A 23671-nucleotide genomic window follows, 5' to 3' on the forward strand; every position below is an offset into this window, starting at 1 on the left:
TGTATTACGCGCTGCTCTCAGGGCAGGAGTACTCAATAGATTCAAATCACTGTTATATTAGTGTATTACGCGCTGCTCTCAGGGCAGGAGCACTCAATAGATTCTAATCGCTGTTATTTTAGTGTATTACGCGCTGCTCTCAGGGCAGGAGTACTCAATAGATTCAAATCGCTTTTATTTTAGTGTATTACGCCCTGCTCTCAGGGCAGGAGTACTCAATAGATTCAAATCGCTGTTATTTTAGTGTATTACGCGCTGCTCTCAGGGCAGGAGTACTCAATAGATTCAAATCGCTGTTATTTTAGTGTATTACGCGCTGCTCTCAGGGCAGGAGTACTCAATAGATTCAAATCGCTTTTATTTTAGTGTATTACGCGCTGCTCTCAGGACAGGAGTACTCAATAGATTCAAATCGCTTTTATTTTAGTGTATTATGCGCTGCTCTTAGGGCAGGAGTACTCAATAGATTCAAATCGCTTTTATTTTAATGTATTATGTGCTGCTCTTAGGACAGGAGTACTCAATAGATTCAAATCGCTTTTATTTTAATGTATTATGCGCTGCTCTCAGGGCAGGAGTACTCAATAGATTCAAATCGCTTTTATTTTAGTGTATTACGCGCTGCTCTCAGGGCAGGAGTACTCAATAGATTCAAATCGCTGTTATTTTAGTGTATTACGCACTGCTCTCAGGGCAGGAGTACTCAATAGATTCAAATCGCTGTTATTTTAGTGTATTACGCGCTGCTCTTAGGGCAGGAGTACTCAATAGATTCAAATCACAGTTATTTTTAGTGTATTACGCGCTGCTCTCAGGGCAGGAATAGATTCAAATCACTTTTATTTTAGTGTATTACGCGCTGCTCTCAGGGCAGGAGTACTCAATAGATTCAAATCGCTTTTATTTTAGTGTATTATGCGCTGCTCTCAGGGCAGGAGTACTCTAGATTTAAATCGCTGTTATTTTAGTGTATTACGCGCTGCTCTCAGGGCAGGAGTACTCAATAGATTCAAATCGCTGTTATTTTAGTGTATTACGCACTGCTCTCAGGGCAGGAGTACTCAATAGATTCAAATCGCTGTTATTTTAGTGTATTACGCGCTGCTCTCAGGGCAGGAGTTCTCAATAGATTCAAATCGCTTTTATTTTAGTGTATTACGCGCTGCTCTTAGGGCAGGAGTACTCAATAGATTCAAATCACAGTTATTTTTAGTGTATTACGAGCTGCTCTCAGGGCAGGAATAGATTCAAATCACTTTTATTTTAGTGTATTACGCACTGCTCTCAGGGCAGGATTACTCCGATTCAAATTGACTTCAACATGCACTAACTGTGATAAGCACAATATAACTGTGTCTTTAGTGCTGTTTTGAGGGCATTATAAATGTATTTTAGCTTAAAGATCTTAAGATTTTTACAAGTAATTTTATTTGTTTACATTGGTACCACGTTGCAATAAGGTCTCATTAATGTCCCTCGCACCAAGTTTAATCCACAAAAGAAATAGTCCAGAAATATTTTAAAATGAGGATGTTCATTGTGCAATATCCAAAACTGAAGCTTTCAGGTGAAATACATTTTACGTTTTTTTTTTTTTATGACTATCAGCTATCATTGAAACCAACATCTTTATGTAATTTATTTGCAGGAAGACCTACAGATCTGGAGAATTTAAGGAGGAACTGACAGACATTTGACCAGGCGACCCATAGCGTTGGGCCTGGTTTAACGGGAAGCCCATTCAAGTTCAATGACACCAGTCTAAAAAAATAATAATAAAGCAATTAAAAACCTCTAAGAATAATGATATGAGCTAGTTAAAAGTACAACAGTTTAATGATAGGCTACATCTTTTCTCTGCATGTTTTTGTGATATGTTTCTGTTTTATACATTTAATTCACTGGAAATGTTTTGTAATACTATAAAAAAGGAAAGTCATAATTATGCTTGAATTGGTTATTTTGCAAAATTGGACCAAAAGACAGTTCAATAAAAATATAATTAGTAAACTAGTTATTTACAATAAATTTTTGTTCAGTCATTAAATTAAATCAAAATTCCATACTTTTGTAAGGATGGATTTCCTACAGGGGTTCAGGCTGCTAGACTGCCGAATGACTAAAGAAATGTTATCAGTAAGATGGTGGAAAACTTATAATCTTTGATGCCTTCCTTGACCATATGTCTGTAACCCAAATGTGAGACGTTCAAATCGACTAATCAGAGAATTACAATTTCCCCCATTGTAAAAGGTGTGACAATTCGTAGACCCCCGAAGTACACACATTTTGACCTACAGGCCTTGAGCAGCACCTCTGCCTTTAGGAATTCCAAATGGTACCCTGGGGTAAGAAAGGGGAATTGAAACAGTAAAAGAAAATGTTTTTGTTCATTTTCAAATATCTTTAATTATTTTCAATCTTACACTTTTCCACACAGACTTAAAATTGCAATCCTCTCTCTAGATTTTTCTAACCATATTAAACATTAATGATTCATAAAACATTACATTTTTGTATACAGTACAATCAGTACAAAAGTTTTCTGGAAGTGATTAGCACTAACAGGATGAGAAGAAACCTAAAATGCTTTATAACCTGTGTGGTTTGATGTTGCATGAGTTAAATGGTAGTCTGCTCCTTTATCTGTTGCTGGTAGAGGGGTAAATGCACATTAATTTAATGATATTCAAGAGAGACTCACTTATGATAAAGACAAACAATCTCTAAATGGTCACTAAACTTTTGCCATGAATTCAATCTGCTTTTGATAAATGTATTTTTAGAAAATCTTAATTTTATATTTTGGAAAACAGAATGGTGGTAAAAGTATGGAAACAAAAATATTTTTCCATACTTGGAAATTACTCGAATCAAATGCCAAACTTTTCCGAATTGCCTAGGAACCCTGAAATTAAGTGTCTTTGTTTCTCTGCAATACTGCCCTGAAAATTAAGTATTTGAACATAGATCCACATTTTGCAATCACATTTATGCATCACAAAGTCAACACTGAGATTGTGTGCTTGTATCAGGTGGAACCAAACGCTCTCCATCTTTGCATCCAGGCCTTAATCATAGACTGGGTAGCATCAGGCATCTTCAGTGTTGGCTCCTTTTATTCATCCAGTTTCTGCCAGCTCTTTCAGGTAACTGAAGAATGAGATAAAAGAACAAGTTAATAATAGACCAAAAAGAAATGGTCTACTTATGTAACAACAAAATGATTAAAAATAATCAAATATACCCTTAAAAATGTGTAGGGCTATAGATTTAGGCTACTAGACTATAAAACCAGCAAAAATATAAACAGAAAAAAAGAGTATTTTGTAATGTATATTTTGGTATTGTGGGACAACTTGGCTTTAGTTTTACAAAAGTGATGCCCTGAAGAATGCCCTGGGAGCTGACAGCCATTTTTACTGAATGTTTTTATGAGTGATGTTTTTTTTTTTTTTTTTTTTTTTAAGAATGAACAATGATTAGTTAGAGAAAAATATAATTATTCTAGAACTGAGCTTAGTGTATCAAATTATTAGAGCACATAGTATCAATACTACTGTATATTCCTGCAATACAGGAATATTACAGGACTTCATTTCTAGGAAAATGCAAAGCAATTAGAATCTCTTAAGTACTCCTTCCCTGACAGCATCGAGTATTACACTAAAATAACAGCGATTTGAATCTATTGAGTACTCCTGCCCTGAGAGCAGCGCGTTATACACTAAAATAAAAGCGATTTGAATCTATTGAGTACTCCTGCCCTGAGAGCAGCGCGTAATACACTAAAAATAACAGCGATTTGAATCTATTGAGTACTCATGCCCTGAGAGCAGCGCGTAATACACTAAAAATAACAGCGATTTGAATCTATCAAATACTCCTGCCGTGAGAGCAGAGCGTAATACACTAAAAATAACAGCGATTTTAATCTATTGAGTACTCCTGCCCTGAGAGCAGCGCGTAATACACTGAAAATAACTGCGATTTGAATCTATTGAGTACTCCTGCCCTGAGAGCAGCGCGTAATACACTGAAAATAACTGCGATTTGAATCTATTGAGTACTCCTGCCCTGAGAGCAGCGCGTAATACACTAAAAATAACAGCGATTTGAATCTATTGAGTACTCCTGCCCTGAGAGCAGTGCGTAATACACTAAAAATAACAGCAATTTTAATCTATTGAGTGCTCCTGCCCTGAGAGCAGCGAGTAATACACTAAAATAACAGCGATTTGAATCTATTGAGTACACCTGCCCTGAGAGCAGCGCGTAATACACTAAAAATAACAGCAATTTTAATCTATTGAGTACTCCTGCCCTGAGAGCAGCGCGTAATACACTGAAAATAACTGCGATTTGAATCTATTGAGTACTCCTGCCCTGAGAGCAGTGCGTAATACACTGAAAATAACTGCGATTTGAATCTATTGAGTACTCCTGCCCTGAGAGCAGTGCGTAATACACTAAAATAAAAGCGATTTGAATCTATTGAGTACTCCTGCCCTGAGAGCAGCGCGTAATACACTAAAATAAAAGCGATTTGAATCTATTGAGTACTCCTGCCCTGAGAGCAGCGCGTAATACACTAAAATAACAGCGATTTGAATCTATTGAGTACTCCTGCCCTGAGAGCAGCGCGTAATACACTAAAAATAACAGCGATATGAATCTATTGAGTACTCCTGCCCTGAGAGCAGCGAGTAATACACTAAAATAACAGCGATTTGAATCTATTGAGTACTCCTGCCCTGAGAGCAGGGCGTAATACACTAAAATAAAAGCGATTTGAATCTATTGAGTACTCCTGCCCTGAGAGCAGCGCGTAATACACTGAAAATAACTGCGATTTGAATCTATCGAGTACACCTGCCCTGAGAGCAGCGCGTAATACACTAAAATAACAGCGATTTGAATCTATTGAGTACTCCTGCCCTGAGAGCAGCGCGTAATACACTAAAATAACAGCGATTTGAATCTATTGAGTACTCCTGCCCTGAGAGCAGCGCGTAATACACTGAAAATAACTGAGATTTGAATCTATTGAGTACTCCTGCCCTGAGACTGAGAGCAGCGCGTAATACACTAAAATAACAGTGATTTGAATCTATTGAGTACACCTGCCCTGAGAGCAGCACGAAATACACTAATATAACAGCGATTTGAATCTATCGAGTACTCCTGCCCTGAGAGCAGCGCGTAATACACTAAAAATAACAGTGATTTGAATCTATTGAGTACTCCTGCCCTGAGAGCAGCGCGTAATACACTAATATAACAGTGATTTGAATCTATTGAGTACTCCTGCCCTGAGAGCAGCGTGTAATACACTAAAAATAACAACGATTTGAATCTATTGAGTACTCCTGCCCTGAGAGCAGCGCGTAATACACTAATATAACAGTGATTTGAATCTATTGAGTACTCCTGCCCTGAGAGCAGCGCGTAATACACTAAAATAAAAGCGATTTGAATCTATTGAGTACTCCTGCCCTGAGAGCAGCGTGTAATACACTAAAATAAAAGTGATTTGAATCTATTGAGTACTCCTGCCCTGAGAGCAGCGCGCAATACACTAAAATAACAGTGATTTGAATCTATTGAGTACACCTGCCCTGAGAGCAGCACGTAATACACTAAAAATAACAGCGATTTGAATCTATCGAGTACTCCTGCCCTGAGAGCAGCGCGTAATACACTAAAAATAACAGTGATTTGAATCTATCGAGTACTCCTGCCCTGAGAGCAGTGCGTAATACATTAAAAATAACAGCGATTTGAATCTATTGAGTACTCCTGCCCTGAGAGCAGTGCGTAATACATTAAAAATAACAGCGATTTGAATCTACTGAGAACTCCTGCCCTGAGACCAGCGCGCAATACACTAAAATAACAGTGATTTGAATCTATTGAGTACTCCTGCCCTGAGAGCAGCGCGTAATACACTAAAAATATCAGCAATTTGAATCTATTGAGTACTCCTGCCCCGAGAGCAGCGCGTAATACACTAAAAATAACAGCGATTTGAATCTATCGAGTACTCCTGCCCTGAGAGCAGCGTGTAATACACTAAAATAACAGTGATTTGAATCTATTGAGTACTCCTGCCCTGAGAGCAGCGCGTAATACACTAAAATAAAAGCGATTTGAATCTATTGAGTGCTCCTGCCCTGAGAGCAGCTCGTAATACACTAAAAAATAACAGCAATTTGAATCTATTGAGTACTCCTGCCCTGAGAGCAGCTCGTAATACACTAAAAAATAACAGCAATTTGAATCTATTGAGTACTCCTGCCCTGAGAGCAGCGCGTAATACACTAAAATAAAAGCAATTTGAATCGTACTCCTGCCCTGAGAGCAGCGCGTAATACACTAGTAAAAATAACAGCAATCTGAATCTATCCAGTACTCCTGCCCTGAGAGCAGCGCGTAATACACTAAAATAAAAGTGATTTGAATCTATTGAGTACTCCTGCCCTGAGAGCAGCAAGTTATACACTAAAATAAAAGTGATTTGAATCTATTGAGTACTCCCTGAGAGCAGCGCTAAGGCGGGAGATGTATCATTTTGACTGTTGAAAATACCGCGGAAAATTTGAACGAGTTCTGTTCTCGCATATCGATTTAACAGACAGCGAGGTAGCATTGGAAAAGCATGTTTTACACCAGTTACCCCATAAGCAGCTTTGTTTTGGTCGACTGATGAAACAGTCAAATCAAAATGCATACAATACGATATTTAGACGATGATTAGTATTAGTTCTGTGCATTTTTAAATGTTCGCTTATTATCTTAGTAAACGTTAGAGGATGTTGAATTGTAACAAAATATAGTAGTAAATTCACTTACCTTGCAATAAACGCGTTCTCCCACGAACATCTGTCTTTTATCCGACTATTCCTCAAGAATCCCTCCGCAGCGCATCTCAAATTCAAACGTCTAAACCCCGCCCTTGCTTCAGTTTCATTGGTTGAAGCTGTAAACCAATCATTTTCCTTTCTGCCCTCAGAACATGTTTGAGTAAGTAAAACTCCCATCTGCCCTCGAACGGTTCTCCAGATCGTCAAGCTTACGTGAAAGAAAGGTAATACGCTTAGTAGCTTCCTCCAATTTGCTCTTTTCCGTGTTTACCACATCTTCCATGCTGCTGATGCGTTCTTCGGCCAAATCCATGCGTCCAGAAAATTCTCTTACGTCTTTCTTAACATCCTGTATCGCGTTTAGGACGCCATCAATCTTTGTTGCAAAGTCATTTCTCATTAAATCCAATTTCTGGATTACATTCAGATTTTGACATGTATCGACACATGTTGCATCACTAACGTTAGTGCTTACGGAGCTTGAAGAGCTAGCAACGCTGCTAGCATCCCCATCATCGTCTAGCTTCACAACCGGAGAACTCACCAACTTAGTTTTATTTTTGCGTTTTTTGGACGGCATCGTTTCCACAAACAGTCAATGAAGCACGTCAACCTTGTGTCGATGAAAAATGAGGGTGATTTTTAAGTTTTAAACGAAAAATGCCAGGAGCTCCCAAAAACGCGTGCAGTTAGGTCCGAGTCATAACCACGCCCCCTTGTTTGCTTTATTTGTATAGCTTCTTGTAACTTTACCTTTTACTTATACTTTTATAATAGCTAATATTGATAAAACTGAAATTTAACAAAAAGAGACTGGGTTGAGTTTTGTCATTTTAAATTTTAATACAACGAATATGATCTGTAATGTTGTTTACTGCAACATCTGTTGTTTAGTACAAATGCACATATTGCCTGGACCATATTAAAATGTTTAATATTTTTATATTATATTTAAAACGAAAAGAGGCAGGTTTGTGTTTTATATATATATATATATTTTTTTTAAATAGGCAAACGTTATGTGCAGTGAATATAATCAATACGCGTTGCCGGAACCACATTTGTGTGGCTATAATGTTTAAGATTTCTTTAAATGAAATGAAAAGAGTTAGTATGGTGTTTTATAACATATTTCGTTGAGTAAAATATACACAGATATAACCGAAGTAGCAGAGCGAGCTGAGTGACGCGCGCTGCGTCAGAAGGTGGGCGGGGTTAGGATTTCCCAAGATTTTCCAAGATGGCGCCGCCCATACCCCCCATAAACGGCTTCAAACCCATTCTTCAGAAAGTCTATGGGTGACGTCACAGACGCTTTGTCCATAATTTTTACAGTCTATGCTCTCAACACGGTCTGAATTATATCATTCCAAGACTGAATGGACAGCCGCCGGTCGTCTTTTCTTGAAGCTGAGCGAGGAAATAATTTTGTTCACTTTTTTCTTTTTTGAGTGTAGAGATGTTTCACGTGTAGCTCCACACCTGATGGGGCTTGGTAATCTCTTGTGGATAGAGTACAATCCTCTGCGAATTTTTGCTCTGGAGAGATGACATTTATTTGAAATATTCGACAGATAAATAGTTAGGTAAATGTTTAGTATCATAACTCACCGCCCGCCCGGATAACTTAATCGCGTTCCAATGGATATGTTGTAAGAATTAAACGATTCGTGGCAGTTTGTTTGGCTCCATGATGAGTTTACATTCAGAAGTTCCGCGGTTTGTGAGGAGAGACTTGAGTGGCTGTTTTGGGTAGCCCCCGGAATGATGTCATGTCACGTCTGTGTCATCCGGAGGCCTCCAATGAGACATAAGTAAATCCGTGTGTGTGTGTGTGTGTGTTAGGGGGCGGAGTCAGGGCCTGGACCATTGCATAGCCTACCTTTCAGTCGTTCATTTCAAATATATATTTGACACTCAAATATATATTTCATCACGGCCGGATGAAAACGCTAAATTATCCAAATTGACAGAGTGTATTAAAGATATAAAAGATTGGATGACGCGTAATTTTCTTTTATTAAATCCAGACAAGACAGAGGTACTACTTATCGGTTCAAAAAAACGCCTACAAAACCTCTCACAATACAACTTTAACATAGTAGGATGTCCTGTTACTTTATCCTCTACAGTAAAAGACATGGGTGTTATATTAGATTGCAACCTGTCTTTTGAAAATCATATTTCATATGTTACAAGAACAGCCTTTTTCCACCTTAGAAACATTGCTAAGCTACGTAACATGCTATCAGTTTCTGATGCAGAAAAGTTAGTTCATGCATTCATGACCTCGAGACTAGATTACTGTAATGCTTTATTAGCTGGTTGTCCTGCATCCTCAATAAACAAGCTACAGTTAGTCCAAAATGCAGCCACTAGAGTTCTTACTAGATCAAGAAAATATGATCATATAACACCGATTTTAACATCACTACATTGGTTACCTATAAAGTTCCGTATTAATTACAAGGTATTGCTACTGACTTATAAAGCCCTAAACGGCTTAGCTCCAGTCTATTTAACGGATCTTCTATCGCCCTATAATCCATCGCGCTCTTTAAGATCACTAAATTCGAGGCTTTTGGTCATACCTAGGATATCCAGATCCACCAAAGGAGGGAGAGCATTTTCACATTTAGCTCCAAAACTCTGGAATAGCCTTCCTGATACTGTTCGTTGCTCAGACTCGCTCTCCCAGTTTAAAACTAGATTAAAGACGCATCTCTTCAGCCAGGCATTCATATAATATTCTTAATCTTACAGTTTAAACTACAATCCGGCCTCTAGTTCATAAACGCCAGAGGAGAACTGGCTTCCGACTGAGCCTGGGATCTCCCAAGGTTTTTTTTTTTTCTCCATTAGGTCACCTGATGGAGTTTCAGCTCACCATTAGGTCACTTGATGGAGTTTTTCGGTTCCTTGCCACTGTTGCCTTTGGCTTGCTCAGTTGGGGATATTTTGGGAATATTTAATTTAATTTTATCAATCAATAAATCTCACTAGAAACAAACCTTGTTGTATTATTTTAATTTAATACTGTGAAGCTGCTTTGATACAATCTGTATTGTGTAAAGCGCTATATAAATAAACTTGACTTGACTTGACTTGACTTGACATTTCTTCTTGTGATATAGGACTGAATGGTCACATTTAGCGCTGCTAATGCAGCATGAGGATTTTTGAAGCTCTAAACCTTTGGAGATCGTTGAGGTGAATAATATTGTGATTATGTTTGAAACACTTTTTACAAAAGATGCTTTATATAAAATACTAAATGTATCTTTTTGTAATGGAAAAAAAAAACGTAACTTTTTTTACTTTTCTGTAAGTGTGTGTGTGTGTGTGTGTGTGTGTGTGTGTGTGTGTGTGTGTGTGTGTGTGTGTGTGTGTGTGTGTGTGCCCTTGTTTATATTACATTGTGGGGACCAAATGTCCCCATAAGAATAGTAAAACCTGAGATCACCTACATTGTGGGGACCAGCCAGCGGTCCCCACTTTTCAAAAGGCTTATAAATCACACAGGATGAGTTGTTTTGAGAAAGTAAAAATGCAGAATGTCTCCTGTGATGGGCAGGTTTAGGGGCAGGGGCAGTGTAAGGGGGTAGAATGTACAGTTTGTATGGTATAAAAACCATTACGTCTATGGAGAGTCCCCACAAAGATAGTGAACCAGACGTGTGTGTGTGTGTGTGTGTGTGTGTGTGTGTGTTAGAGATGTGATACTTGAAAGTCTTTGGGCTGAAAGTTAAAATCATACACTATGACAATTCAAACTGATTTAGATAGAAATGAATTAAAAAGAGATAAATGATAGTTATAAAAAGGAATTAGAGTAAAATTAATTAAAATATAAAGATGATACATAGTATAAACTTCTCATTTGACAAAAACACCAGATAAACTTATTTTGTATAGATATACACCTTTAATTTAAACCATCGCCTCTCAACCTCTCAGCTTTGAGGGGCGTGTTTAGTGGGAGTGGCTTGAGGAGACATTGTGCAGCCTTCAATTCTGTCATTTTAAGTTTTAAACTTGTAGAGAGTAGTTGTGTCCCCCTGGAGCTGATGAGTGTGGAGGTCTGTTGTTATCTTTTCTCACGCCTCTTCACCACCTGACGTGGGAGGGTTAGGGGTGGAGCCTACGTCTGTCTCCTGTGCAGCGGTAGCTATTGTCAGTCTTGACTCCTTTCTCCCGTGTTCGGACGTGTTTCATTGAGCTCCCAGGAGATTACTTTACACAAAGTTGGATAACTTTTGTTCTTCTTTCAACAAACGGAATTGTAAAAACGTAAGTCAGTTTTTAAATGTACATATGTGTTTATGCGTTTGATATGTTTTAATATTTGTTTAATGTTTGATAACTTTTTTTTTTTTTACATTTTGATAACTTTAAGAAAATGCAATTTAAACTTTTTCATTAATGTTTTAACATTTTACAAATGTATGAATGCTAAAGACGTGTATTTTAACTTTATACAACATTTTTACACCTTTAAACACTATGTAATTGTGAAAGTACAACTTTTCTTTAAATGTATGTTAGAAAATAGAACTATTTGCTTGATATAATTTTAATACTAGAACATGGTTGCAATTCAAAGTTTTTAACATTTTTACATTTTACAAATGTGTGTGTGTGTGTGTGTGTGTGTGTACCACCCATTGTATTTTAATGATATACATTGTTTTAATGTCTTTTTATATGTGATTGTGAAAATACGACTTCAAATGTGGATCGTGGGAGAATTTTCCCACGGTCACATGACCTGTACAGAAGTGGGGAAGGGGTGGGGATGTTTGTAGGTATCTTTGTATGGATGTTTGTAGGGAAGGGGACCGTGGGAAAATTCCCACGGTCACATGACCTGTCCGGAGGTGGGAGGGAGGGGGTAGAAAGGGGCGGGGCTAGGCGTGGGAACCTTTTTATAGGGGGGCAATAAAACTGTCAGTTTTATGGAAGCCGCCCTTCATTCTCTCTGTAGGCCTACAGACTCTCTATTTGTACACATTGCTGCACATTCATTTAATTCTGAATTTTGCACACATAAGTTGAAAGGCATTTGTTTGTGCATAGTAAAACATCTGCAACATTTATCAATTTCACAGATAATTGTGCGTGCATTTATTAATTAGGCCTATTATCTTAATGAATAATGCAACAAGACGACGCATGTAAACTGCATTGTTTGTTTATTCAGAATGGAATGGATCACAAATGGATTTTGACCACTTCATTAAGTTTTGTTTTGTAGAAAGCCTTTGTTTAAAGTGAATTTCGTTTTGTATAAATTGTATCTTAATTTTAATCAATTTTTCATCAACCAATTGCTTGTATTTAAAAAATGAGAAGCAAATATTTAGCAGACAATATAATCATGGAGGCGCGCCGCTATCACTTGCATTGCACGTGAACTGGAGCGCATCTCATCATAAATTATGCATCGGTCATTGACTGATACAGTACTTTTTGTACTGTAGGCTACAGTACAGATACTGTACAGTACTCTAGCCCAATGTTGTTGGGGGTGGCTGGGGGGAAATATGATCTAATCGAATACTGTAACCGAATGTAGATAAACAATTCATGTAATGATTGGGCTAAGTTAAATCAAGACAACACAGCTGTATAATGTTATGGGCTCTCACTGAGCTCTAAAATGCCTCTCCACCTGAAAAAAGCCAGTACTGTATTATAAATAGTATTAGTATAGTATTAATTTAAAAAAATCAGACTTACCACGAGTAGGCTATCCAGTATTCTGATAGCAATGATGACTAATTATAATGATATCATTCGTCTGTACTGTTCCTTCTATAAGAAATCATCTCAACAATATAGTGTAGCAGCAAATAAATACAGATATAATCTTAATATCACTAAAATGAAATAGAAAGCTACGATTACAGACGCTCACATCCACACATAAACACACCACTGACGTCTTCACTTCCAGCTGAAGAAGCTGTCAATCAAAAACTCAGTAGCCAATGAGAACACACTGCTACTAGCCCCGCCCCCACGAGAGAAATGTGTCAGAACAGCAAACGAAAACTCCAGAAGCGTAAACGAAAACTTCAGAAGCGTAAATGAAAACTCTGGAAGCGCATTTGTAAGATCAGAACAGCGATTGAAATATGAGAAATAGTTAGCAAAACATGCAGTGTATTAAAAACGAAGTCAAAAAAGATATTTTATTCAGTTTCAATATACATTTTTATTAGTTTCTTGAAAAGTTACGTTCATTATTAATTGCCACAAAATTAATTCCATAGGTACTTTTGATTGTTACCATTGTTGATATCTGTGTGTGTCATCATAGATTAACTTTTCGTGCTCATGTTTGTTATAATATTGCTGCACAGGGCCGGAGTGGGGCCACTTTTCAGCCCGGGAGTTTCAGGCCCAAGACAGGCCCACTTTTTCCATGGTGGAATTCCTATATTTTATTATATTTTATTCCTATAATATTTTTCCTATTTAGCACCAAAACTTTGGAACAGTCTTCCTAACATTGTCCGGGAAGCAGACACACTCTGTCAGTTCAAATCTAGATTAAAGACACATCTCTTTGACATAGCATTCACATAATACATTATAGACTTCTATAATTCAATATTAGGCTGCATAGATTAGGTCAGCTGGAACCGGGAACACTTCCCATAAATCCTGATGTACTTGTTACATCATGAGAAGAATGGCATCTACGCTAATTTTAGTGTCTTTGTTTATCCCAAGGTTTTCCCGCAGCCTGCCGGATCCAGGCCGTTTCCAGATCTGACGAAGGACCTTCGCCTGGACCCGATGTCAACGCAGTGCTGAAGTGCCAACTAGTCTATCCCTATGGAGGATCCCTTTCCCACTCTACAGATAAAGCGTTGTCGGGAAAACTCAATTTGCGTATCTACCCCGAATTGATAAAATAAAATAAAATTCTGAATCAAAACTATAAGGAAACACCAGTAATTTGTTTAGGCTTGGTTTGTACCTGTAGGGAATTCCAAACCTGCACACATATATTCAAACGCACATAACTATTGAACCCGTTCTTAATGCGCATCTGAACGCCATCAGTGTTTCTCACAGGTTCGCGTTTAAAGTCTGTGTAGAGAGAATGGTGTCGTCTTGGCGGCCCTAATTTCATAACAAATGATCGTTGCGACGGAAGCGAATCAATCAAAACCAACTTTAGCTGGAAAATAACTTTATTAAAGAACCGCTATAAAGCCAAAACAATCTTACGTTAAATTATACATTTATCTCTGTAAAGCTGCTTTGAGACAATCTACATTGTTAAAAGCGCTATATAAATGAAGATGACTTGACTTGACTTGACTTGGAATTCCAAATTAGCACTTTTTCCAAATTGGATAAATGAAGCAACAGTTCAGCTCTTACTATTGTGTAGTTTACTAATACCATGGTTCAACAAATAATGTAAAGGTTAAATAATAATTCACTTAGACTTTATAAGAAGCAATTGCGACTTTATTTCACGCAGTTCTGACTTTATATCTTGCAATTCTGACTTTATAAGAAGCAATTGCGACTTTATTTCACACAATTCTGACTTTATATCTCGCAATTCTGACTTTATAACACGCAATTGCGACTTTATATCTCGCAATTTTGACTTTATAACACGCAATTGCGACTTTATTTCAGGCAATTCTGACTTTATATCTCGCAATTCTGACTTTATAACACGCAATTGCGACTTTATTTCACGCAATTCGGACTTTATATCTCGCAATTCTGACTTTATAACTCGCAATTGCGACTTTATTTCACGCAATTCTGACTTTATATCTCGCAATTCTGAGAAATAAAGTCAGAATTGCGAGATGTAAACTCGCAATTGTGGGATAAAAAGTCGCAATTATCTTTTAAAATGTTTTATTCTGTGGCGGAAACAAGCTTCCATACATCCTGGCCTCTTCCTCCCATCCTCCCTGCATGTACCGTTACGGTAGGGCCGGCCCAGCTATCGGTAGGCGCCGGCGGTGCCGTGGTAGCCTACCTGAGAAAACGTTTTTGGAAAAGACAGACTATGGACCCAACCAACTCTATAGGAGGGGGAGGGGAGAACTCCCTAACATGGTACAACCCATGCAGAGGCTGCGCGCTGCGGTGTCAGAATGCGGAACGTGTAATGTAACTAACGTGACAAATGTGAAAAGAAAAAAAAAAATCCTCGACCGGCCCAAAAGTGAAGCGGCCCACCGGGAATTCTTCCGATTCTCCCGATTACCCACTCCGGGCCTGTTGCTGCATCTCATGCTGCAGTAACACAGGGTTTGTGATGTGAATATATTAATGGTACAACACAGTTGTTAGATTCAAAAGACATTAGTGAATCAGTCTATTTCATCTATTTCATGTGACCATCATCACCTGATCTCGTTTCACTTTAGCTTTAATTTGCTGCTTCAAATGTGTTTGAGAAACACAGTGTCACAGCAGCAAAAAAAGACGAACATTAAAATAAGAGCTAAGAGCCCAACTAATGGAAACACTAATCACTGTTATGGTGACTTCAAATGAAACACAGAGTTAAACCCCTGTTAATTCTCAATAAAAACAGACAGAAATAAAGTCAGTCTGGTTAGTAATAAGTGAAGCTGGTAATTCTTTTTCTGGAATTGTTTAATCCTCCTCTGCTGAGATCTTGAGAGATTTAATGTTTCATCTTCAGTTGATTTCATCTTAGGCTGTGGTTGGAAGTCAGTTGTAGTTCTTGTATTTCTGCTCATCTCTTTTTCTGTTCTCTTCTTTCCTTCAGTAATTCTGCTTGTTAACAGTCTTCTTAAGGCTGAAATGACTCCATATTTAATATACACAGATTTTGTGGCTCAGATAAGGTCCAGTTCTGGTTTATTTATTTGCTCTTGGCTGACATGTGGCATTGCTATGGCCTGCTTGTGGCCCAAATCTAGCAAACAGGAGTCAGCCACCCAAGGGCCGTCATTCCACGCTGCATGTGGGCCAGATCATCTTTCCACTTGTGCCAGATGTGGGCCGGATCTGGAACATCAAAATGTTGCTATGTGGGGTACCCCTTCCTTGATGTCCGTGTTTTTACTGCACATTGTGGCTGAAATATTGATTTTATTTTCCGGATTTGCAAAAACTTGCTATTGTGTTACAGTCACATATATATTGATATATATTTTGCTCTCTTGATATAGAGTGTCACCCCTTCATTGCGGTACAGTTTTCTGCACTGTGGATGATTTGTAGATTGTACACACAAAATACTCTCTGTATTTTCATATTTTTGCGTATTTCCCATTCATTTCCTATGGTGGTCAAACAAAACAAGTGTTGAATATTTTTTACGACCATTAAGCTTTTATCAAATTAAGTCCACAATTGTTTTTGTGGTCACATAGCGAGTGCCATACAAGTAATCAAGTTTTGTACCATTCCGTTGAAGTAGCGATTTTCAAAATTTTCAGTCTAAAATGACCGAACAACAGAGATATACAAACTCCAGCTAGTCCAAAATAGATAGAGTTCTTACTAGAACCAGCCAGGAAGTACGACCATATTAGCCCATTTCTGTCAACATCACATGCATTTTAAAATCTTGCTAATTACTTAAAAGGCACTAAATGGTTTAGCGAGCTCTTAACGCATTATAGTCCTTCACGTGTATTGCAATCTCAAAATTTTGGCCAGTTGATAATACCTAGAATATCAAAATCAACTGCAGGCAGTAGATCTTTTTCCTAATTAGCACCCAAAAAGTCTTCCCAGCCTATGGGAAGCAGACACACTCTGTCAGTTTAAATCTGGACTAAAAACACATCTCTTTAACCTGGCATACAGATAACACCATCACATTTCTATAATTCACATCCATTAAAGGATTGTTATAGGCTGCATAAATTAGGTCAACCGAAAACACTTCCCATAACACCCGATGTACTTGTTACATCCTAAGAAGAATCGCATCTGCTTAAATATTAGTCCCTCTGGTTATCCTGAGGTTACCGTAATCAGCCATATCTTGATTTGTACCTAGACACAACCACAATTCAGCCCTGAATAGAGATCCTGTCAACTAGACAATCCCCTGTTCAAGCCTTGACATGACAGCCATTGACACAGATCACAAGAACCAGACAAGTCCTCTGCACAGACCTATGAGCAGCTTCAGCTCCATACTGGCATGATGAATCCGATCTTCAAGCAAAAGGAACTGGATGAAATATATGCTATCGATCCACAGTTTGATTTTTGACTTGTGATGCAGCCTGAATCATAATCACACCATGTTCATTCATTTGCCAGAGAAGAACAGGACCCCTGACTGAGCATGTTTTCTCCAAAAGTGTTTTTTCCATTCGGTCACCTAAAAGAGTTTGGGTTCTGGCTTGCTAAATATTCAACAATATTATTGTTTTGACTGCACTGATACTATTGGATGAGATCCAAACTGAGCTGGGCGATGACGTCACTTTTTTCTGCAGAACTGCTTTATATATAAAATGAACTAATTTAATAATTGATGATCCTTACAATGGAACTGAATCAACACTGAACTGACTTAAGCTAAACAATGACACTATTTCCTTTTCGAGCTGCTGTACAGCTGAAATGAACTCTATTTGCATAATTGAATAATTTTCCAGTTAACACTGTAAAGCTGCTTTGAAACAATCTTTATTGAATAAAGCTCTACTACAGTATATAAATAAAAGTGACTTGACAGGTAGTGCTGGGCGATTTTGAAACGCTGTTTCATGAAGCTTTAAAACATTTACAAGTCTTTTGTTTCGATCAGTGGTTTGGAGCATGTATCAAACTTCCATATTTCAGTAAAAGAGGCTTCGTTATGCCATAACTGTATCGAAACGTTTTGAAATTTCAGTGGTTTAGCACTGGTGGGCAATCTCTGTAAACCCATGAATCATGCGGATTCACTTGAGATCGACCCCCAGCAGCGAACCATTGAAGTGTCTATGGATCATTTCCCTCTCGCCTGTTCCCTCTCTCTCTTATTACTCTGCCCATATCTACTCTGTCTGAACACTGCTTCAGTGCCAGAGTGTTTTGTGCTTCAAGAGCTGGTCCAGAGTGATCTCTGGTTATTGACTTCTTTCCTGGCCCTGACCTTACTCTTGGGTTTGTCCTCTGGACTGACCTCCTGGCTCCAACTTTAGCCTGGTCCTGATATGGTCCTGGTCCTGACTCAGTGGCCTGCAGGCTCATTTGCCTTTTGTTTCTGACTTAACCCCCTGGGGTTGGCGGTATCGCCGGCGATACCAGCTCGCTTTTTTTCTTATCAGTTCAAAAGAAATTCATTTTGCTCTGTTGACTTTGATATTACAAACACGTTTCATACATCTATCGATTCTGTTAAATGTGTATTATTTTTGTGTATACTCACAATAAAAACAAAGGGTTGTGCTTTTTGCCAAATAAAGAAAAATAAACGTGATGCGAGTTCTGCCTTCTCTCTGTCAGTTAAGTCCATTCTGAAACGCGTCCGAAAATGAACTGTAACTCAGCGAATACTCAGTCAAACAGGCATACAGACACACAGGCATGAAGCTTGAATTCTCTTCTTTTAAATGAAGTAATTTATATAAAAAATAAATATTCTCATCTTGTGAAATCTGTATTAAAAGAGAGTGATTCCAGTCGAGCTCATTCAAATGTAATGTGACCACGCCCCGGATAGCGCGCGTTATTCAAACGCAAATCTGAGAACCATTTCAGACCTGTGAAACGCCCACATCAGCTGTAAACACAGCGCGGCGCGAGTGAGGCATAATAGCCTACCTAATAATCCTGGAGAAAAGTTTCCTCAGAACAGTGCTGATATGAGGAGCAATAGATCCCGCTGAGGAGTGGTTATCTTTTCTCAAGTGTTATGTGGAATAACGTTATGGAATAACGTTAGTGTAGGCCTATGTAAACCGCAAAAAGATGAATCGCGTTTCTATAATATGAATCGCGTTTCTGTGAGATGAATGAAGGGTACATAGCCTATTTGTAAAGACTGTTTAGCCTAAATATGAATCGCGTGTCTGTGTGTGAAAGAATAAACCGCTTTAATCAACTAAAATGCTTTGCTATACTGAGATGAGTAAAAATCGACTGAAATATGTTGAAATAAAATGTCTTTGTATAAGCAACGTATTAAACTGCAAATTAACATTTATATGCCCTAATATTTCATAAAAACAACGTTACAGTCAGGCGAAATATGAAAGACAACATTTTGTTGACTAGATTTGGGTACAGTTTTTATTGTAGAATATACTGCCACATCAAATAAGCTTTTGTTTAGCAATTTCTGCTCATATGTTCTATATATATATATATATATATATATATATATATATATATATATATATATATATATATATATATATATATATATATAATACTATATTTGTCAAAAATAAAGTCATAAACTAAGATGTTAGAAGTTCCAATATTGGCTATATTCAAACTAATGAATACATATGATAAAATTTAGGCCTATAATAATTTTTTTACAAAGAAAGAGTACACTTGAAATATTGTTGAAATTGTAATTAGTGTTGTAATTGTAACCTTTTTAATAAAATAGCAAAACATATTTACAAGATAGATGTAAGCAAAATCTTAAATGGTCAATATAAGTATTCTTCTAAATATATCTTTTGTCCTTGCATTCATTCTTGGCTCAGTCAGTGTCACACCTGAATGAATGGCTCATTATACAGAGTCATTACGCATAATGGGTGGGACATTGTATTCTCAGGTGTAAACTACTCCTCCTTCACGCCCCCCTCGCATATTGGCTTTCCAAGCAAAACCTGTTTTACACAATTTAAATCAATGTATTGTTTTACGTGAACGATAAAGCAAGACTATTTTCACATAATTTTAAAGCCAGAACTCGAAGCGACAACATCCATTAGTCAAAAGTCTTATTGACACATATTTAGTATGATTTTGTGGTCTTATTTCAGCAACTTTCATTTTTATTTTTTTCAATAACCACGCATAAACATTATTCTCTTAAAAATACAAACATCTACATACATGTTGCTCGCATATTATGGTTGCCCTGTTTGTGCTATATAGAGTGAATTTACACCTTTGCCATTATCATGTTTATAAATAACTGAAAAAAGCACAAATGTCAGGGCATGTCAAAACATCCCAAGGGCCCCAAAAACACCTTAGACCCCAGAGGGTTAAATTCATACTACTATACATATACTATTCATACTATTGGTTCCTCAGTCATAATATGAAAATATGATTCACTTGTCAGCTAAGATATTGAGGAGATTAAACTTTGCTTGTGTGTTAGAGGCATTCTGAGGGTTTGAAACATATGTACTGTGTACTGTTAAGCTCACCTGTTTCACTAGAGCTGGAGGGGGTGGAGGCCAACATCTCTCTGCTCCCATCTGCACTGTTCTGAATCCCGCTGTCTTTACTCCTCACTGCCATTACAAGAACACAGTCAAAACATGCATGAGCCATGAGAATATTGCAGCAATATAACCTGGCATGCCATAGTGTTGTTACACAATGAACAGGTGGGGAATATAACAAACTCAATTCAAAATGTCAAATATGTAATTAGTCTGGCTCCATAAAGTCAGCTCATAACAGACAGAGACAGACAAGCACTGATTCATGTAATAAGGCACTTACAGCTTTGCAGCTTTGAGGATGTATCAAAGTAGGAAAAAAGAGAATCAAGCTCATCGGGGCAGAACAGCGAATCACGTCGTACCTCCTGACCACTAAAGGAAGCTGTTCACAGTGGAAGGGAAAACAAAGAAGCATTATTTTTCAGTCAGAAAAATCCCCACCTGGCTGAAAGATACAACTGATTCCAGCCAGTATCCTGCCTTTGATCTGCAGTCTCCCAGCATTCACCTGAGGTACTGGAGGCAGTTCGGAGTTTGGGTGTGGGAGGGGGAGGCCGCGGGGGAAGAAAATCCATGTTTCCCTTTATACGTTTGTCAAGTTTTCTAAACGTCATGATCTTTTCCTTCTGCTCCTGGGCTGTAGATTTCAGGACAAACCTCTTTTCTACATACTTAGCACGGATGAAGGCTTCAATCTCCTGTCTTGGATTGCACAGACAGAAATGCAAACAAGTATTAAGAATATTTATTACACTTTATGTAGATATGGTGACTGTGAGGCCATTTACCTAATAAAGTGGCTGGTATTTCTAAATAATCATGTTAAACAGTGGAATTCATTACATATGATTCTGGAAATAAATCTCCACCAATCAGAGAATAGAAATTAGCACATTGTGTCAAAAGAACTCTTCAGCACCGCCCACTCCCATGAAGCACTGAGAATGACACAAAATCCTATGCTGTTAAACTACTTAAATATTTGTATGTATATTTTGCAATAAACTTTTAATATGTTTCATGGAACCCTTGCAATGTGTTTCAATTTAAAACGCTAAGCCCTTGATCACTTGGAATCTGCTATGGTGCTGATTTATTATTTATGCACCATTCTATAGGCGTGCATGTATGATTGGGCTGTTAAAAATGTAATTTTTAAAACAACTAAACTAAAACTTAAACTAATTAAAGTTAAAAACCTTCAAAACCTCAAACTGCAAGCTTTTAAAACTTCTTCAAACTTTCTGGCAAGGCTTTTTCATGCCAATTTAAAGTTTGTCGTTTTGAAGATTTTCAGTTTAGAAATATTAGATAGAATGGAAAATTTGTCTCGATTGATTAGAAATAGTACATAGAATGGCAGCTAATGGAGTCTAATGGGCCTCTCCAACTGTCAAAATTTGAATTTAGTTTTGAGTTAGAAAGAAAGAAAGAAAGAAAGAAAGAAAGAAAGAAAGAAAGAAAGAAAGTTTTAAAAGCTTGAAGTTTAATTTAGAGAGTTGGAGTTAGAATAAAAGGGATTAGATAGATAGATAGACAGACAGACAGACAGATAGACAGACAGACAGACAGATAGATAGACAGACAGATAGATAGATAGATAGGTTAGAAAGAAAGAAAGAAAGAAAGAAAGAAAGAAAGAAAGAAAGAAAGAAAGAAAAAAGGAAAGATAACTAATGAAAGAAAGAGTTAGTTAAAAAGATATATAGATAGATAGATTACATCCCCCCATATTATTATATATAATAATATATCTATTATTATATATATTATATATAATAATATATTATTTTATATATATATATATATATGTGTATATATATATATATATATATATATATATATATATATATATATATATTATATATTTATAATAAATATTAAATGTTAAATAATTCAGACAAACAAAAATGATAATACAATAAACTATACCTGTGTTAAAAAAACAGTCATCTTAAGGCTACAACAAGTATTAAATGCGGTTAAATGTCAAAATAACATCATCAATCACTAGATTCGTGTGGGATGGGGGGTAAATTAAGTGCAATTTGCTGTGACGTCACAATCATGCACTGTTAGACCTTACCAGGTTTTGACCCCTGCCTAGACTGTTTCTGAGTAACGGATTACCCTTTAATAAATAAAGATACTTACTGCATTTGGATCTTCTCCCTGTTTTCTGTGTGTGGATCGTGATAGAAGGACTCCGTCACAAAGGATCCAGCGGTATGTATACTAACTTCTCTTCCCCAGCCACCGAGCGGGAGAGGAGAGATTGTTTTGAGGGAACCCGCCTAGTCATTTTTCGTGGGACCCGGGGAGGTCGCAGAGGAGTGGGTGGTCGAGAGGGAGTCCAACACCACTCTCCACCATGGCCCCCCTTCGACTCTGGGCTGATGAGGAACGGATCGGAGCCACCGTCTCGTCCTCGCGGACGGAGAGGGGGTAAGAAACACACGTCACGAAACACACGTCACGTCTTCGGACAAGATGGGCGACGCCGAGACTGTTCACGTCACGTCTGCCTAGCCTGTGTCTTCGGACAAGATGGCCGCCGCCGAGACTGTTCACGTCACGTCTGCTGAGCCTGTGTCTTCGGACAAGATGGCCGCCGCCGAGACTGTTCACGTCACGTCTGCTGAGCCTGTGTCTGCGGACAAGAGGGCCGCCACAGAGACTGTTCACGTCACATCTGCCGAGCCTGTGTCTTCGGACAGGATGGCCGCCGCCGGGCCTGTTCACGTCACGCCTGCCGAACCTGGGTCTTCGGACAAGATGGCCGCCGCCGAGACTGTTCACGTCACGTCTGCTGAGCCTGTGTCTGCGGACAAGAGGGCCGCCACAGAGACTGTTCACGTCACATCTGCCGAGCCTGTGTCTTCGGACAGGATAGCCGCCGCCGGGCCTGTTCACGTCACACCTGCCGAACCTGGGTCTTCGGACAATATGGCCGCCGCCGAGCCTGTTCACGTCACGTCTGCCGAGCCAGTGTCTTCGGAGAAGATGACCGCCGCCGAACCTGTGTCTTCAGACAAGATGGCCGCCGCCGAGCCGGTGGTGTCTGTTCCTGAGCCGGTGGTGTCTGTTCCTGAGCCGGTGGTGTCTGTTCCTGAGCCCGAGGGAAAGTCTCCGCCCTGGCCGGCCGAGGAAAAGTCTGCTTCACCCTGGTCGCCCGATGGACTGTCGTCTCTGCCCTGGCCGCCCGATGGACTGTCATCTCCGCCCTGGCCGCCAGATGGTATGGGGATGTTTGGTTTGAAGTTACCATGAACGAGATCAGTGTTTGCTTTAGTTGGGATGCTCACCCTTGACTTTTTAATATTAGTTTATCAATTGGTGCTTGAACTGTGTTTTTGCAAGCAACACTTGTGCACACACACAATATGTGAATGATTGCAGTTATATTGATTATGATGACAA

At 38.4% G+C, this 23671-nt stretch overlaps 1 protein-coding gene across 1 annotated transcript in view; it reads right to left on the reverse strand.

Annotated features, from left to right (window-relative positions):
- The window catches only part of acap2a (ArfGAP with coiled-coil, ankyrin repeat and PH domains 2a), a 220598-nt gene that overhangs the window by 38309 nt on the left and 158618 nt on the right, over positions 1 to 23671 (reverse strand). Inside the window, exons 18-20 of the mRNA XM_079875651.1 lie at positions 20760 to 20953; positions 20532 to 20633; positions 20231 to 20317 (exon numbers count right to left, since the gene is read on the reverse strand). Of these exons, the coding sequence (XP_079731777.1) occupies positions 20231 to 20317; positions 20532 to 20633; positions 20760 to 20953 (383 nt within the window). The remainder of the gene's footprint in view (positions 1 to 20230; positions 20318 to 20531; positions 20634 to 20759; positions 20954 to 23671) is intronic.

This window comes from Squalius cephalus (assembly GCF_949319135.1).
Source record: "Squalius cephalus genome assembly, chromosome: 7".
Classification (NCBI taxonomy): domain Eukaryota; kingdom Metazoa; phylum Chordata; class Actinopteri; order Cypriniformes; family Leuciscidae; genus Squalius; species Squalius cephalus.